The 18,452-nt window shown below is 44.7% G+C and overlaps 1 protein-coding gene across 3 annotated transcripts in view; it reads left to right on the forward strand.

The window, feature by feature from the left end:
- The window catches only part of slc26a11 (solute carrier family 26 member 11), a 53,474-nt gene extending 35,114 nt beyond the window's left edge, over positions 1 to 18,360 (forward strand). The window contains exons 10-18 of one of the 3 annotated variants that reach the window (XR_011354814.1): positions 4,518 to 4,578; positions 7,170 to 7,225; positions 8,362 to 8,502; positions 10,333 to 10,460; positions 11,414 to 11,513; positions 12,385 to 12,518; positions 13,961 to 14,045; positions 17,187 to 17,347; positions 17,896 to 18,360. Coding sequence is in view for 2 of the 3 variants with exons in the window: in XM_069929684.1 (XP_069785785.1) it covers positions 4,518 to 4,578; positions 7,170 to 7,225; positions 8,362 to 8,502; positions 10,333 to 10,460; positions 11,414 to 11,513; positions 12,385 to 12,518; positions 13,961 to 14,045; positions 17,187 to 17,263 (782 nt within the window). In the remaining variant the exon portion in view is untranslated. Of the gene's footprint in view, positions 1 to 4,517; positions 4,579 to 7,169; positions 7,226 to 8,361; positions 8,503 to 10,332; positions 10,461 to 11,413; positions 11,514 to 12,384; positions 12,519 to 13,747; positions 13,837 to 13,960; positions 14,046 to 17,186 lie in introns of those variants that run through there. The other 2 variants (XM_069929684.1, XM_069929685.1) reach the window with 2 other exon arrangements.
- The last annotated feature ends 92 nt before the right edge of the window (positions 18,361 to 18,452 follow it).

The raw sequence follows: 18,452 nt of genomic DNA on the forward strand, positions 1-18,452 counted from the left end.
AGATACAGCGCTGGCATATTACCAACTGAGATCCTACTTGAAAGATAAATTAGGAAGCAACTTGAGTTTACCAGAGGGAAGTAACCTTGAATATGTGATTACAGATACAATGTTAATCAAAAGATTTATAAAAAATATGTATATTAAACTGCAAGAAAAGGAAAATGAGGAAACAAATGGTAAAACTAAACAAAAATGGGAACAAGATTTAAATATAAAGATAAAAAAGGAAACATGGGAGAAGTTATGCTCTGGAACGATGAGAAATACAATAAATACGAGGCTGCGTATGATACAATATAATTGGTTACACAGACTATACATTACACCGCAAAAGTTAAATAAATGGGACCCAACAGTATCTGATAGATGTTTTCGATGTAAAAAAGAAAGGGGAACAACAATTCATGCAATCTGGACATGTGAGAGAGTAGAAAAATTTTGGGATGATCTCAATCAGATATTAAATAAAATAACAGAAAACAATATACCAAAGAATCCAGAGATCTTTCTCCTAAGTAACATAAAAAATAAAGAATTTGGAATTGACTTGGAGGATGCACAAAAAAGATTTGTTAAGATAGCCCTAGCTGTAGCAAAAAAATGTATTATGTCAACCTGGAAATTGGAAGATAATTTGAAAATACAACAATGGTATATAGAAATGAATAAATGTATTCCATTAGAAAAAATAACATATAGTTTAAGAAATAATATTGAAATATTCGAACAAGTATGGGAGCCTTACATTAAATACAATAGCGAAAACCTACCGGGAACAAACATTACCTAAGTTGATGGAAGGAGAAGAGAAGAAAAAAATGGACTCAGTAGAATTTCTGGTGTATTTTTGTTGAATGACAACATTGTCTAACTGAATTAATGCAACCTAGATTGTATAACTAAAATGGATGAGAGGGGGGAGGGATGGGGGGGTGGCTTGGGAGGAGGGAGGGGGGAGGGAGAAAAAGTCACTGTAAATGTGTGGAAAAGAAAAAGTGTATATCATGGCTATTGTGATTTATGGTGTGAAAAATAAAAAATTTAAAAAAAAAAAAAAAAAAAAAAAAAAAAAAAAAAAAAAAAAAGAATAGACCTATTTTTGTTATCAGCTCGTATGCAAGATAGAGTAAGAAAAACAGAATATAAAGCTAGAATATTATCGGACCATTCACCCTTAATATTGACAATAAAGTTAGAGGACATCCCTCCAAGAATGTATAGATGGAGATTAAACTCCATGTTACTCAAAAGGCAGGATTTTAGAGAATTCATTGAAAGACAAATTAAAATGTATTTTGAAATAAACACGGAATCAGTGAAAGATAAGTTTATACTATGCGATGCAACGAAAGCATTCATTAGAGGGCAAATAATAAGTTATGTAACCAAGATGAAGAAGGACTATAATCAGGAAACAGAGCAGTTGGAAAGGGAAATAGTAAATATAGAAAAAGAATTAGCAATGAAGGAAGATACAACTAAAAGAAGAGAATTGGCAGATAAAAAAATAAAATATGAAACACTACAAACATATAAGGTGGAGAAGAATATAATGAAGACAAAACAGAAATATTATGAACTAGGGGAAAAAACGGATACCCCAATGCTGCCAATTGTCTTATAACTAAGGGGCACTCCGAGGATGACGGTACAGAGGACGTGGTGGCTCCGGCATCAACCAACATTAAACTCTCCCTCTCTCCCAATTTTACACTGATCATGGATTGGGTCTCTCCGCTGGAGGACAATTGGATGAGGGGAGCCTGCACCACCGATTCCTCTGGGCACCCCTATGGGTTCTGTTGTCGAAAAGAGAATTGGGGTCGCTGGCCATAGGCGTCACATTTCTGGCTCGGGTTAGAGTATGAACCTTTCTGGGGTCTGAATTCCTCCGGGCATCGAGTACCCTCCTTTTGCCAGCCTCTCCCTCGGGATTGACTTCTACACTCCCATGCCCAATGGCCTCTTTTTCCGCAGTTGCGGCACTGATCGTTACCCTTATCTCGGGATCTACCTCGTCCTCTTCTTCTCCCATCATGTGCATATAACATTTTGCGTAAACAGTCCTTCCCTGTCCATATTAGCCAATACCGTGAAAGTATCTGCCCAGTTCTTTCCTTGCCAATCCAATTGCTTCATCTTATACATTTTTTCATTTTGGGGCAGCATACAATTCAGCAAGGTTTGTACCACCAAGGTCTGGTTATTGTGTAGGGATACCCCAGCATTTTCCTCCCAGGTGTTTTTAAATCGAATTACAAATTCCATCATCTCGTCCTCTGTTTTCTGGAGACAGCGGGTGACCACTCCAATATCCCCGTGTCTTTTAGGACTCCGCATGATAGCTTCTCTTCCCCTGTTTTGCAACCAGTGGACCATGAATTCATTCCCATTATCCGCCATAATGTCGTCTGTTCTCCAATCCCCATTCTCTCCAGGCGGTACAGTAAATGATTCTTTCACCGCCTGCCAATGAGAGCCGTAAGCGGCCTGAAGTAACAACCAGACACCTCCTGGTAGGGGATGGTAAAGTTGGCAGGTCTGGTCCACCCAGTGGTGAAATCTAGTGGGGGCCTTAACAGTGTCAGGGGCATTGGTGATCATATCCCGCGCCTCAGCTGGCGTCCAAGGTTTCAAGATTGGGGTGTTGCCTATCATAACTCTAGGGTATTGAGTAGTAGAATCAGGTAGACCAGCTTTGGTCTGACTCCGGGTACGGACCTGCGTCCTGAAATCCCCTTCCTCTTCCTCAGTGCCCTCCTCCATCCTTGGGAGGTTCCCTCTCACTTGGGGATACCTGGGCGGCGTGGCCTAATCCAAGGGTGCGGGTGGGACACTTGCGGGAGTGGGTACGGGTGGAGGTATTGAACCAGCCTCTGCCCCTACTGGCAAGGCAGCTCCCGGCAGTTGTGGCCATAGGCAGCGGCGACGGTCTGAATTAGATCATCCCATCCTTTCCTGTCATAGTTTGTGGGCCATCGTGGATACAGCAGGACAGGTTGGGGGGCCCTCGCATTTGGGTCAGGATATAAAGACGGTTGGTTCGTGGGGCTTGAAGGCGATTTACTCTGTGGCGGTTTAGGCCACAGTTGGTGGCGCCCTGCCACCTTGGTACAGGCTATAAAACATCCCACGTCGGATCCCCTCCTCCTGACTGAATGTCATCTTTGAAGTCGGATATTACTTTTAAGTCAAGTGTTCCCTCATATGGCCAGTCTCCCTGGTACCATCCATAGAGATTGTTACTGAACGGTATGGCATAGTCCCAGTTACCCATCTCGTTCATTACGATGTCCGCTGTGTCTCCTACCAGTTCCTTTCGTTTGCGTTATTGTTTCGATCTCGCCTTCGTAGATCTTCCCATGGCAGGCTTAGGCTTTATCCCGGGAATGGAACCAGGCGCTCGACCGGGCTCTGTCTCCTTAGTCTGACAATTTCCCATCTGTCTGCAGACTTAACAGAATTAGGATACACAAAATAGCAAAGCAACAACAATTTTCTTCTACCTTTATGCGCGTCACTGGTGTCTCTTCTTTCCACGTAGTCGCCCCAGGCTGCTTTAGAATTCAATTTACCTAAGTCTTATCAGCGTCTTACTCCGTCCTTGCTGAGGTCTCGATGTTCACCTCACCCTTCTATACAGGGGTCTTGGTGTGTGAGCCTGGCTCACCCCATTTCAGCTAGGTTCTTGGTCAGGGCCGTCGCCCGCTCACTTCTGTCCGTGATCCTGCAAATGAGGATCCTGCTCACAGCGCCAGATTCTGTCGCCGATTTCTTCGGGACTCTATAATTATTTAAATAGAAAACACAGCCCGGGAGATCATTTCAGAAGAGTTTATTGACAAGGTTAACCTTGGAGAGTCCACAACAGAGACTTCACACAATATGGTTACAAGACAGATAGAAAAGCAGGAAACATACAAGGACACGTCCTTATCACATTCCAACAACTTTGTGTGAGTTACTCCCTCACCCTCTTCTGTCTTGGCGTCTACTTGATTAAAGTCATGTTCCCTTCCACAGTACCTTTTCCTCGTGTTTGTGTGGGTTTCCTCTGGGGGCTCTGGTTTCTCCCACTGTTCAAAATGTACAGGGTTGTAGGTTAATTGGGTGTACTTGGCCGGCACAGGCTCATGGGCTGAAAGGACCTGTTACTCTGTGTATGTCTAAAATTTTACAAAAATCTAAAAAAATAAGATTTGAGGAACCTGTGGGATAATGTTTTCACTCAGAAGAGGGGTGTCTGTATTTGGAATGAGCTGCCTGAGGAAGCAGTAGAGGTGACACAACAATGTTCAAAAGGCATGTGGACATGTGTGGATAGGAAGGGCTTGGGAGGATGGGGACCAAATGGTCAAGAAAGGCAACGTGGACAAGGTGGGTCCATGTCTACACACCGTGGGGGTCATGATCACCTGGTTCATTCTGGAATTCTGTCATTTCTTCAGTTTGTTGCCAGTCCAGAGATCAGCCTGTATCATCCACCTCCTAACTGACCCCTCTCTCCTTTCCAGGCAGCACAAACATCTTGGGATCCTTTGTCTCATCCTACCCAGTGACGGGAAGTTTTGGGAGGTAAGCCTGGTTTCGGGGCTGATGCAGGAGGAGGAGGTTTGGAAACAGTTGGATTTGTGAAGCTGAAAGGTAGATGTTTTGGGGGTTGGGTTCAGGATTGTGATATGTGTGCAGCTGCTGGGAAAGTTGATCCACCAGTTACCCATGGGGCTCTTCCTCTCCTGTTGATCACAAAAGGGGGCGAGAGTGTGGTATGATATGGGTTTGTTGTATGCACAGGTACAGTGTACAGATGCATAAATTGGCCATGGCCTTGGGTACTGCCAAATTGGAGGAACAACACCTTGTATTCCATCTCGGCTCTCTCCAACATTGCAGCATCAATATTGACTTTCCAATTCCTGTTAACCCCCTCCCCTGCCTCTCCCTTCCTCTAGCTCCCCACCCTTCTATCAGAGAGCTACGCTTCATAGCCCTTTCCCCTACCACTTCTTTCTCTTCTGCCTTCCCACCTGCATCTATCCATCTCTTACCTGTTGGTCTGTGCTCTTCCCCTGCCCTCATATTTTCAGTCCAGCATCTTCCTGTTTTACCTCAGACCTGAAACAGTGACTGCCTTTTGTATCCTCTGGATAGTGCGTGACCTTCTGAGTTTCTCCAGCATGTTTGTGCCTCCACAAATTGTTGCTTGCCGCAGCCACATTACACCAACTACAATTGTATACATGGCATTTTGGTGGTCACAGATTAGTTCGTGCTTGGGGTAATACAGGGAGGTTCAAATGCCTGATGGCTGTTGGGGAGACAACAAACTATTCTTGAAATTAAAGGCGCTGTATTTCAGGCTTCTGTACCTTCTGCCCAAAGTGGGCAGTAAGAAGAGGTTGTGACCAGGTATGTGGGGGTCCTTTACGATGTCAGCTGCTGTAGATGTCTTCAATGGAGGGAGGGCGATGCCTGTGATGGACTTGGATCAGTCAGACGGCAGTTTTCTGTGGCGTTCTACCCTCCTGGGGACTTTTCCAAACTGGGCCATGATGCAACCAGTCAGATAACTTTCCATATTGCACCTGGAGATGTTCGATATTGTATATGACAAGTCAAGTTTATTGTCATCTGACTGTACAAGTACAACCTGATGAAACAGATGTACACACATACAGACAAACAATACATATGCGGGACAAGAATCATATCTATTAAAAATAAATATGGGTTTGTACGAATGACGGTCTCGGAGGGTTAGTGTGAGCAGTTCCTTTGGTCATTCAGCATTCGCACTGCCCGTGGGAAGAAGCTGTTCCTCAGCCTGGTGGCGCTGGCTCTGATACTCCTGTATCTCTTCCCCGATGGAAGCAGCTGAAATATGCTGTGTGCAGGATGGAAGGGGTCCTCATTGATTATATGTACCCTCTGCAGACAATGATCCCAGTAGATCACATTGATGGTGGGGAGGGAGACACCTGTGGTCCTCTCTGCCACTTTTATGGTCCTGTGGCTTGACCTCCAATCCATTTCTCTGCAACAACTGTACCACACTGTGATGCAGCCGGCCAGGACACTCTCAATAGAGCTCCTATAGAAGGTTCACATAATGATGGCTGGTAGCCTTGCCTGCTTCAGTCTTCTCAGGAAGTGCAGTTGCTGATGTGCCCTCCTGACAAATGAGGAGATGTTGTGTGTTCACGATAGGTCACTAATTAAAGTGAACTCCAATGACCATTCTCTACTACAGAGTTGCTGATTTGCATTGGAGGGTGGTTGTTCTCGGTCCTCCTGTTTTCCACGATCATCTCCTTTGTCTTGTCCACATTGAGACTCGGGTTGTTACTTTCGCACCCTTTCACGAGATTTTCCACCTCTTCTCTGGAGTGCAACTCATCGTTGTTGCTGATGAGACCAACTGCTGTTTTTTCATCTGTAAGCTTGATGACAGTGTGGAGCTGGATCTGGTGATGCAGTCGTGGGTCAGTAGCTTGAACAAGAGCGGACCGAGCACACAGCCCTGAGGTGTGCCAGTGGTCAACATGACAGTGCTTGATGACTTGCCAAATATCCTCGACCTTAAAAAGTAGAGGCGTTGGTGTGCCCTTTTCACAGTTGCCTCTGTGCTGGCTCTAGGAGAGGTCCTCTGATATGTGGACTCCCAGGAACTTGAGGTTCTCAGACTCTCCACCACTGTTATATCAATGAAGACAGGTGTATGCTCTCTCTCCTTCCCTTCCGAACATCCACAATAATACCCAGCAGGTTGTTGCTCAGGCACCACCCAACCAGGTTCCCTGTCTCCAACCTGTATTCTGATTTGTCTTTTCCTGTTATTCAGCCAATGTGATGTATGTACTCTGACATTAAATCTGAACAACGGCAGTATCACCAGTGAATTTACAGATGGTGTAGGAGCTGAAATTGGCAATGCAATCGTGAATGTGCAGGGAATAGAGCAGGGGACTTAGCATGATGGTGACCATTGACCCGGGAAGGAATGAGCAGTGGAGAAGTGTCAGGTAGTCTCTTGCCTTGGGTTAGAGCCTGGTGCGTTTGTCCGAGGTGAGTTAACCTGGTTGATGCCAGCCCTGACTCTTGATGTATCACTATTGACCATCCAAGTCCCACAACTTTCCTGTGTAACTGGTCTTGTTTTGTCCCAGAACTGCGGTGAATTCCCAGACTGGTGTGTGCACCCCTGCTGGTGGAATCGTCACTGGTGAGTCCGGTTTGTCAAATGTTAACTGTAGCTTTGTCCTGTGACTGCCACGGATCAGAAATGCAGTTCATGGATCTTTTTAAGAACGATCCAGTGTAACTGCATTCCCAGGATGAGGATAATCGAGGGGTGCACAGGGCAAGACGAAATGTGCAGCTTGAATTGAATTGTTTATTGCCACATGTATTGAGATACAGGGGGAAAAAAGCATTTTGGCTGTGATCCAAACAAGTCAACCCACACGTAGTGCAACAGGTAATGCAAGAATAAAGGCAACGATGTGGAAATGGTGTCAAAGAAAAATGTAGTATGGCAATGCAGGGGCACACCTTGTGATTACACTGGACAACAAAGATTTTCCTTCCTGATCACTTTTGGGTTTATGTTATGTATTTTGACCCACTGATCACAAAAATGACCTGAAAATTTCCCAACCACGCACCACTTTTTTAGATATAACCTATTTTTGTGATTTCCTGTCCTATTTTAAGACTATTTCAAGCAGACAAAACCATGAAATGCAACATGTCCTTGAAAATTAATTTTCTGCATTTGCACTTGGACTTCCTCCCAGCTGATCTTGGTGGCGTCAGTGATGAACATGGTGAAAGGTTTCACTGGGACATTGCGTCCATGGAAAAGCGGTATCAGGGCAACTGGAATCCATCCATGCTGGCCGACTGTTGTTTGACACTGACACAAGAGGCATCAGATGCTGAGTACAAACAAAAATCAGCTGTAAAATATTATTTGGTCAGTTGAACTAACACAATGTGTCAACATATGTAAACATTCTAAATTCAATAAAAGTTAATGTAATGTTTCTTCAACTTCCTAAGTGATACAGTAAATCTGAAATTATTTTTGTGTTCAGCTTAAAGTTGTCTATCATAATCTCCAAATTTTATTTCAGGAAGCAAACCTTTTGAAAACATTTGTTGTCCACTGTAACAGGTAGAAAGAACCCAACTGGTGTCTTTGCCTGACGGGGAGGGGGGAGAAGAGTGTGTGATTGGGAAGGATGGGTTGTGTTTGCAAGGCAGTGTGTGGATGGAGGGGAGGTTTACCTGCAGCTTGTGGAGCTGTTCCTGCCTCTTTGGCTGACCCTGATGCTGACAATTCACTTGTGTTCGCAGGAATCATTGTGCTGCTCTCACTGGCCTTCCTCACTCCACTCTTCTTCTACATCCCAAAAGCAGCCCTGGCCGCCGTCATCGTCTGTGCCGTCTCCTCCGTCTTTGACCTGGGAATTGTCGTCACGCTTTGGAGAGTGAGCAGTAGGTGTTGCTGTGTGACTGGGGTTGAAGTTCCAGTTGCTAACCTCCTCGTTACTTTGTCATCTTGTCGTTAGAGGCTCCTTGCACATTTCTGATCAGCTGCTCATCTCGGCAGGGTTGTGGGTTCAACCCCTGACTCGGGTTTGTAATCATACACTGATGCGACAACTAAGGGGCACAACACCAACAACTCCTTTTTAGATGAGCGTAACCTCAGTGCCTCTTGAAGGTGCAGAATGGCTAATAGATATTCCTCCATCAACTATACTGGAGCCTCTGGGTCACACAGCCCCAGTGTCTCGGTCTGGATCATGGCCTCTGGTACAGTCTGTGTAGAGTTCCCTGGTACATGCATGGGTTTCCCCTGGGTAACCCAGCTTCCCCATCCCCCACATCCCAGAGATTGATTGCCCTGGGGTAAGATAGAGATTCTGTATCACTGACCGAGGAGGATCAGAGGGTAGTTGATCGGTAAGAGAGAGAATGTAGGAATGACTATGGGGATGGGAAAGGCCAGTGTGGACCAGAAGGGTCAGGGTTGAATGGCTTCCATCTATGTTTTTTTAATTTCAATTTAAATTTAGATTTGCAGCATGGTTACAGGCCCTTTTGGCCCATGAGCCCATGCCACCTAATTGCACCACAACCTCTTGGTATGCTTTTGAAGGGTGGGAGGAAACCGGAGCACCCGGAGGAAACCCAGACAGACACGGGGAGAATGTAGAAACTTGTTACAGCACGTGAATCGAACACAGGTCGCTGGCGCTGTAACAGTGTTGCGCTAACTTCTACATTAGCCGCGCTGCCCATTGTGAGAATTAAAAGCTTACATAATGATTATCATGTTGCTATTTCTGGGAGCTTGCTGTGAGCAGGGATGTCTCCCTGTTTCTTCCAGTGCCACAGTGATGCACTTCAGAAGTATGTGCCGCTGCCTTCAGAGCAGACGACAAGGTAGCCCTAGCTATTGTAAGAGCCAAGCTCTCTAAGGCCATCACCGAAGCAAAGCATGCACGTGCTCAGCACATTCACAGTCACGTCCTGGACAGCAAGGACACGCGATGCATGTGGAAGGGCAACCATAGAACTACACCATCTGCCTGTGCTGCCTCCCTCCCAGATGCACTGAACAACTTCTACTCGCGTTTTGAGGTGAAAAACGACGTGGCGACAAAGAAGACCACCTCTCCTCCAAATGATCAGGTGCTGTGTCTTGCAGTGGCTGATGTGAAGAGAGAGTTAGGCAAGGTCAACCCACAAAAAGCTGCTGGATAGGATAACATTCCCGGTAGAGTGCTCAGGGGATGTGTGGCTCAGCTAGCAGATGTTTTCACCGACATCTTTAACATCCCCCTGAGAAGTGCCATGGTCCCAACCTGCTTCTAAGTCGCCACCATTGTCACCAAATTCCCAGAACATATGTGGATAGTGTACCATGGACTTTTACTGCATATGGATAGCATATTTTAATATTTCAAAATGTTTAACTTCTATTCTATCATATTTATGTAAATATGCTCTGTGGTCCTGGAGAAACACTATCCCGTCTCTACCGTGCGAGCATGGTACGAACGATAAATAGAGGTGACTTGACATGAAGTATTCGGTGACAAGAAATGCTTTGGGATGTCTTGAGGCTGTGAAGGTGGTATAGAGATGCAAACTCTCTGCACTGTCAGTACTAACTCTCCAGTCTACACTGAGAAGCTGGGAAGTGGATCACCTTGTTGGGCTGAGCCATCTCATCGAGCATTAATGGGCTTTGTGCTGTGAATATTCGTGGTGACTAAAACCATCAGATTATATATCCTGCATTTCATTCTCCCCCAGAGCTGGACCTGCTGCCATTCCTAGCATCATTCCTGGGTTGTTTTTGGGAAATTCAATACGGAATTCTGGCTGGAATTTCTTTGTCTGGGATAATTCTGTTATTTAACATTGCCAGACCAGAAACAAAGGTATGTAGGTCACTCCTGAACACAGTTCTGTTCTAAATGTGCTGGGTCTGACCATTGGAGGACGAAGGCCCTTGGAACTGCCTCCCCCCATTTGTATAGCTGGCCAGCAGAAACAGAGTAGGCCAAAAGGCCTGTGACTGTACACTTTGATGCTAGCTGTGTAATTTGCCCAATGTCCTTTGCATTGAGATGTGTCAGGTCATGTACTCGTGTGTGGCCTCCTGCATGGTTCTTGGCATCCCCTTCTGAGAACAGGAGAGGGAGGGGGGAGCTTGGACCTGATATCTCAGATTGTGGAGGAGTACCATTCTGCTGCTGATGTTCACGGCTTCCTTGGTGGCCCCATTTCAGCTGTCAGATCTGTGCGTTTATCTGGTTTGGGACCACAGTAGTCCCACCCAACAGTGCACCCCTTACCACAGTAAAATTCCAACAATCCGGCACACTCAGGCAGGACTACTGGGTCTTGCATTAAATCCCACAAGAATTTTTTAAAGATATTACACCTTATTAAACTCTCAAGTTCATGCATTAAGTCTCTGGAACATGGGAGCACAGCAAATCCAGGATCAAGAACCATTTCTTTCCTACTATTAACTGACTCCTGAATGAACCTCACTCAGTAAGATCATGTTGCCTTTATCCCTATTCTAACTGATCTCACTCAATCTGTAACTCTGCATTATGTATGGGTTGACTAGTTGGACTGATTGCAAAATGAACTTTCTCACTGTACCTCAGTACACATGGCAATGAACTTTAACCTCACCTGGTGAACAGTCTGAGTTCCCAGTCAGATAGTGGATCATCAGGGTTTTACTTATTGCCACACAACTCTCCAGAGGCCACCTCTTTGGTACACCTTGTCGAGCCTTATTGAGAAACGTCCCCTCTGCCGTGGTTCGTCACTCCTTTGAAAGCAGAACTTTGATTGGCCTCTGCCTGTGTCCTAGGTCAATGATTACGAAGCACTAGTGGTGCAGTTGCAGAGTGGTCTGAATTTCCCTGCTGCTGAGTACATTCGGAACCTGCTGTACAGCCAGGCTTTGGAAGGTGAGTGGAAACTGGAAACCTTGCCAATCCCAGGCCAAATCCTGTATGTCCCTTCTCTGCATTTGTTCCAGCTCGCTCAGCAAGTGTTCTTCAGGGCTTTGCTTGTTCTGTGGCAGGTTGGGATTCTGCCTACATGCCAGCAGACAAGGATGTCTGGAATGGAGCCATCCAATGTAAAACCTGCTCTACAGCTCATCCTTCTACAAATATGGGCATCCAGTTTCCTGTTGCAAACCTGTCCGCTTAATGCTGTCTAATGCATGTCCAAAATGTCACCTCCTTATGAATCATTTAACTGGATCACTTAGGAATGTGCGACTCCTTCCCATCATCTCCAGCTTCACGTGGAGCAGCACCAGTAATAGTCCGCCTGCATTACTGAAACAGCACACTTATTTTCGCTTGTCTGCATCTATGAATATTTGTCCTTTACATATTTATTATATTTTGTCCATTAATTTATGTCTTTACCTACCTGTGTGTTTAAAAAAAATTTTTGGTGCATATCCACATTGAACAATACACTTTCACTTTTTTTCATATATGGATAGGAAAGATTGAGGGATGTGGCCAAATACAGGACGATGAGACTAGTTGGGTGGATGGATCAGTCAGCATGGAGAACCTGGGCTGAAGGGCTTGTTTCTCTGCTACAAATCTGTGACTAGCCCATTTCACTCAGGAACATGGCTTTGTGTTAACTGAGGGGAAGATGACGCCCCTGCAGGCAACCTGGATGATGCTGTGTAGCTGAGGGTGACTGGTGCCATGGAACCACATCTGGCCTCGTGGAAGCGGGAGAAATTGGCAGGGTACTTGCCAGCAAAGTACCTGTTTTAAGGAGTAGTTACAAGGTCACTTTACATTTCAGCCTCGCCTCCCCGCTCCGCTATAGTGGACTGCCTTCATGTAAGCAGCATTGACTACACAACCATCAACAGTTTGCGGGAGCTGACCCTGACGTTTCAGCAGAAGGATCTGTTTCTGCTACTCTCCAACTTGCAGGTATGTGCCCACAGTCAATGTGTTTGGACTCGTTCTTTGACAGTGTACCTTCAGCTGTCAAAACCCTGCCTCTGCAATCTCCACCTAAACCCCTCCCTTCAAGATCTTCCCCAAAACATTTTCCCGTTCCTAGCCCTTTTGCCAAATGTTGTTGATACTCCCGTTAGCTGCCTTTTACCAACTCAAAAAAGCACTTTATGGGAATGTTTTATTCAAGTTTAATTCTGTGAGATTTGGGAACTTCCAATCTCTGCACCCACTGCAGATTTGAGCTTTCATTCATTGGATGCTGTACACATTTCAGACAGCAATCCTACTGCAGAGCTATAGATTTGGTTTAAAGGGAAATTCTTGAAATCAACCTCCTGCCTGGTGACTGCGCAGGGTATTAAAGAGGAGTGGGCTTGTATTGTTGGTGCAGATATAATGATGTTAATGGGAGGATATCAGAGCAAATGACTCTTGCCGCAACTCTCAACAGTTAATCTTGGAACCATAGAAAATTGCAGTCCAGAAAACAGGCCCTTTTGCCCTACTAAACTGTCATACTATTAATCTGTCTAGTCCTGACCCAGACCATAGCCCTCCATACCTCTCCCATCCATGTACCTGTCCAAATATTTCTAAATGTGAACATTGATCTTGCAGTCAGCTGGCAGATCGTTCCACCCTACCACCACTCTCTGTGTGAAGAAGTTCGCCCTCACGTTCCCCTTTCACCCTTAACCCTTGACCTTTGGTTTGTATCTCATCTACCCTTAGTGGGAAAACCCTACCTGCATTTACTCTGTTGCCCTCATAATTTTAAATACCTCTCCCCTCATTTTTCTATTCTCCAGGGAATAAAGTCCTAACCTGTTTAACTCTCCCTGTAACTCAGTTCCTCAAGTTCAGGCAACATCCTAGTAAATCATCTCTGTACTCTTTCTATCTTATTGATAACTTTCCTGTAGTTAGGTGACTAAAACTGCACACAATACTCCAAATTTGTACACCTTTACCATAATATCCCAGCTCCTATACTCAGTACTTCGATTTATGAAGGCCAATATGCCAAAAGCTCTCTTTACAGCCCTATCTGTGACACCACTTTCAAGGAAATGTGTATCTATAATTCCCAGATCCTTTTGTTCTGCCGCACTCATCAGTGCCCAACCATTTACCGTGTATAACCTACCTTGGTTGGTCCTTGCACTTGTCTCCATTAAACTCCATCTGTCCTTCTTCAGCCCATGTTTTCAGCTGGTCCAGATCCCTCTGCAAGCTTTGAATATCTTTCTCACTGACAACAATGCCTCCCAGTGTGAAGCACTGGCTTAGCTAGGTATGTGCTCTTTAAGAACTAAAATTGGTATATATTGCAGGAAATGTTCCAGCTTGCAATTCTTACCCTCACATTGATTAGGCAGCAGGGAGACTAATTCATTCTTTTTCTAACTCAGCCCAAGATATTGTCGATTCTGACTTCAGCAGAGATTGAAGGACTGAGATACTTCCACAATACTGAATCAGCGATGCATCACTTGGGTATGCTTCATTTATTTTGCATTATTTGGTGCTGGCGTTGGGGTGGATTTGCATTTGTCGATACCTGCACAGCCCCAGATCCACAAATCTTCCAGTGAAGGCAATCTTCCCCTATAGACTGGCTTACCACATTACACAGCAGTAAAAACTATTATCAGCTTGCTAAACGTCAAATCTTGGAGCTTTTAGTGTTGAGGATAACAAAACCAGAGAATGTATGTGATTAGAAGTGCTCAGTGCTCCCTATGCCAGTGTTCTCTTAAGAAAATGAGTTTCAGCTCCGTTGATGAACACATCATCTTTCCGAACTTCCCTGCCCTGCTCGTATTATACGGGTGCCTGGTTAGTAAACCTCTTTCTGTGGAGAGCCATCATTTTCTGCCAGGGACCCTTTGGAAGGACCCCTTCAGCCCTCTCAAGCCTGTTTGGCCATTCACTGCTCTGAGGTGATCTGGCTCCTTACCCCAAAGTTGGCTGTTGACCCAAGAACTGGCTTTTCCTAACATGACTCAGCTACAAACCATGGCTTTAAATTAATGATTTCTTTGGCTTGGCTTCGCGGACGAAGATTTATGGAGGGGGTAAAAAAAGTCCACGTCAGCTGCAGGCTCGTTTGTGGCTGACCAGTCCGATGCGGGACAGGCAGACACGATTGCAGCGGTTGCAAGGGAAAATTGGTTGGTTGGGGTTGGGTGTTGGGTTTTTCCTCCTTTGCCTTTTGTCAGTGAGGTGGGCTCTGCGGTCTTCTTCAAAGGAGGCTGCTGCCCGCCAAACTGTGAGGCGCCAAGATGCACGGTTTGAGGCGTTATCAGCCCACTGGCGGTGGTCAATGTGGCAGGCACCAAGAGATTTCTTTAGGCAGTCCTTGTACCTTTTCTTTGGTGCACCTCTGTCACGGTGGCCAGTGGAGAGCTCGCCATATAATACGATCTTGGGAAGGCGATGGTCCTCCATTCTGGAGACGTGACCCATCCAGCGCAGCTGGATCTTCAGCAGCGTGGACTTAATGATTTAACTTGATGTCAATTGGCATTTGTGGATGTTGGCTACAAATATCTACCACCCCCTTGTTGGTGTGTGGCTAATTCTGCATGTATCTAATCTCTCTGTATACAATGCACTCAATTATGGTTCTTAAATACCCCTTCCATTTTGGAAGGTCCTGGATACAGAACTTGCATGGGGGTGAGTCTACTAACCCCAAGATGGCTCTCTTGGCACCATCAGAGCATGTCTTCCCTCATTGTCCTTGAAGCCATACTTGCATGGACGCTAAAGATTCCGAACCCCTAGAGAACACGGGTAGAGGTGAGAGGGAATGTTTAAAGATTTGAGGGGTAGGTTTTTCTACATGATGGTGGGATAAGCTGCGAGAGGCGGGCGTAGAGGCAGTTCCAGCCACAGTATTACAAAAGCATTTGGACAGGAACAGAAATAGGAAGAGCGGATTTGGGCCAAGAGTGGGAAATTGGGAGAGATCGCGGTTGGCATTGACTGCGCTCTTAACCTCTGTTTCGATGAATGTATTTGAGGAAAATCCTTTCTGAATACAATGTGTTTTGGAAATCCAGAGGTTGGAAAAATGTTCCACAGAAAAGCAAATGCCTTTGCTTCCTGTCTACAACTTCAACTTCAAAGCACTGGGGAATTTTATCTACATTTCCTTCCACTCTATTAACCTTGATAACAGTTTTTAATATTTAGTTTTTTTTTTCCATTTGTTTCCAAATGAGCTGAACTGCGGTGGCTGCATGTCACCTCGCTCAGAGCAAGGAACGTGACAATGGGAGTAGGCCCTGATCTTGGTCTATACCACGCTTTCTCCAATGTTGATACCCTTTCCACTTTTGAATGGAAGGCCATGGATCCAGAACTTGTATGAAGGGGAACCAAAAAAGATTTCAGCCCTGCACATTTGAGAATGTCTGCACCTCTCCTCCAGTACCAAAACAGTGCACCTATTCCACAAGTTGGCAAGAGATCAGCACACTGTCGGCCAACGTTCCAAGCACTTTGAAGATCATAAGCTAGATTTTGTTCACCTCGGAATAGTTTACATTGGAAAATCAGAGACCAACAAAATGATGAGCAAATCTCAAGCAACATCTCTCACCATGGGAAATTTTGTGCATTTTTTCAATAATTAGTTTTACAAGTAAGAGATCCAATCTCGAAGGTGATGTGTGTGAGTCCATGTTGATCTCAGCACCATTTTCCTGTTGGTATTCATAAATGTATTCACCCAATCTTGAATGAACTTTCCTTTAGTTCAAATTCAGCCAGGGGAAACACCAACTCCATGATATTCTATCTAGCTTCACCTCAAAGATTTTATTTGGTTCTTCATTATCACTTTACAGTATGCTTTCATAACACCTTCCCAGGAATCAATCCTTTTACTGCACACCTTCTTTCATGTATATTCTTCTTCAGGCATGGGAGACTAGACTGTATTCCAGATATAGTCTCACCAGCACCCTGTATAATTGGAGCAAGAGGTTTTTATTTACTCTGATCCTGTTGCTATAAAGTCAACCTCCTTGCTGTATCTATATGTAAACTTTAAATTTTTTTAAAATTTAGACATGCAACACTGTAACAGGCCAATTTGGTCCTACAGGTTCGTGCTGCCCAATTTAAACCCCATTAACCTACAGCTTGATATGCTTTTGAAGGGTGGGAAAAAAATCAGAGTCCAGGAGAAAATCCACGCAGACACAGGGAGACAGTGTTGAATTCAAGCCCAGGTCCAGTCCCAATTGCTGGCGCTGTAAAGGTGTTGCGCTAACTGCTACACCAAACGTGCTGTCCCTACACCAACTGTACCTTGCCCTGATTTTTGTGTTCAAGGACCCTGACACCTTTTGGTCTTGTGCCATTTTACAAAGTACTAATGTTCCCTGTGTTAATCAGAGGAAAAATCTATTTTTCCACACCATTTTCCTCTGCCTGTCTCTGTCCATTCACAGGAATTGTTTGTTGCTCCATGAAGCCACGACATCAGTCAGGGGTCCACACTACAAGGTAATGTAGACCAAGTGTTAACAGAATACCAGGACTGAGGAGACGGTGACCTGCTGTGCATCAAAAGGGTTACAAAACCCAGATGTTTTGAACATTTTTTTTCTCTTTCCACCTCAGCTACAAGAAGTGACCATATCCAAGATCTGGATGAGAGCGAAAAGCTTCTGTTTGATGGCTCTGGGCCAATAATGTAGTCGCTTACAATGGGGCAACACGACGACATCGGGCTGCTTGGTTGTAGCACTGTGCAGAATGTCACCAAGTTCTGCTGAAAACAGGTACCTGCACTCGGTGGTGACCGAGCCTCTTTTTTGTACGTGCAGCAGCAATAAATGTTTCCAGAGGACAGGTACAAATCCTCGTTCAAGCAGGTTTCGCATCAGCCTGTCATTCTCGTCACCGATTTTCCACAGGAGCTTGTTTTGATTTGCTTCTACAGTAAATGACGTTCACTGATCTGGAAATAATGATGTAGCCTCAGCTGGGCAGTTTCCAGCTCTAGAGGCTAGTTATGGATCAGGTGATCAGAGGATGAGTGATGGACAGATGTTTCAACGTTCCGACTGTTGGATCTGAACCACATACACTTGTGGGTGTTAATCTTCTGTTGAAGAGGCTCAGGCTGACCAGCCTCAGTGTGATGTCCCACTCTATACTGAGCACAAGTTCTAAGATTTCAGAGCGCATTTTTCTTTTGTGATGAATTTTCAGAAAGGATTCAAATCCATTTAGAATTTATTTGTCCTCATTGACTGCATTTAGAAACCATATCCACTAGTTTTGCACATTTGAGACACCTGTACCTCATTTTCCTCCTCTCCTCCAGTACAAAGAAATGCACCTGTCCAATAAGCAGGCTGGGGATCAGCGTGGAACAGATCAGTTCCAAGACACCCTCGCTCAGTGTTGTGAACATTTATTGCACTCCTTCGACTTGGAACAGTTTACATCAGAAAAATTGCGGACCCTAAAAGGACACGGAACAATTGCATCTTGAAGGAAAAATTTCTAAGTTTCACTGGGGAATTTTAATTATACATTGTGATAGGTTTTACATTAGTTATTTAATCTTAATCTTTTGTTACTTCCGTTTTTCGCACAGAAATTGGGCAGCAGCTGTTTTTGTGCTGAACTGATTTGTGCTAAGCATAGGGTCAGAGGGGAACATTTTAAATAATATCCTGGAAACTACAATCATGCTGTGTAAATAATCTTGTAAGTATGAGGCTGGCAACATCCTTGGTAAGACACTGTTTTAATCGTGACTAATTAAATTAACTTTGAAAGTTAACCCAGTTTCTCTGGTATTTGTAGCTGGGGAAAGGGCTTCCCTTTATTCCCATATTCTGGATTTCAATCGAATTCCCTGCCTTAAATATTTAA

Source organism: Narcine bancroftii, chromosome 3, assembly GCF_036971445.1.
Source record: "Narcine bancroftii isolate sNarBan1 chromosome 3, sNarBan1.hap1, whole genome shotgun sequence".
Classification (NCBI taxonomy): Eukaryota; Metazoa; Chordata; class Chondrichthyes; order Torpediniformes; family Narcinidae; genus Narcine; species Narcine bancroftii.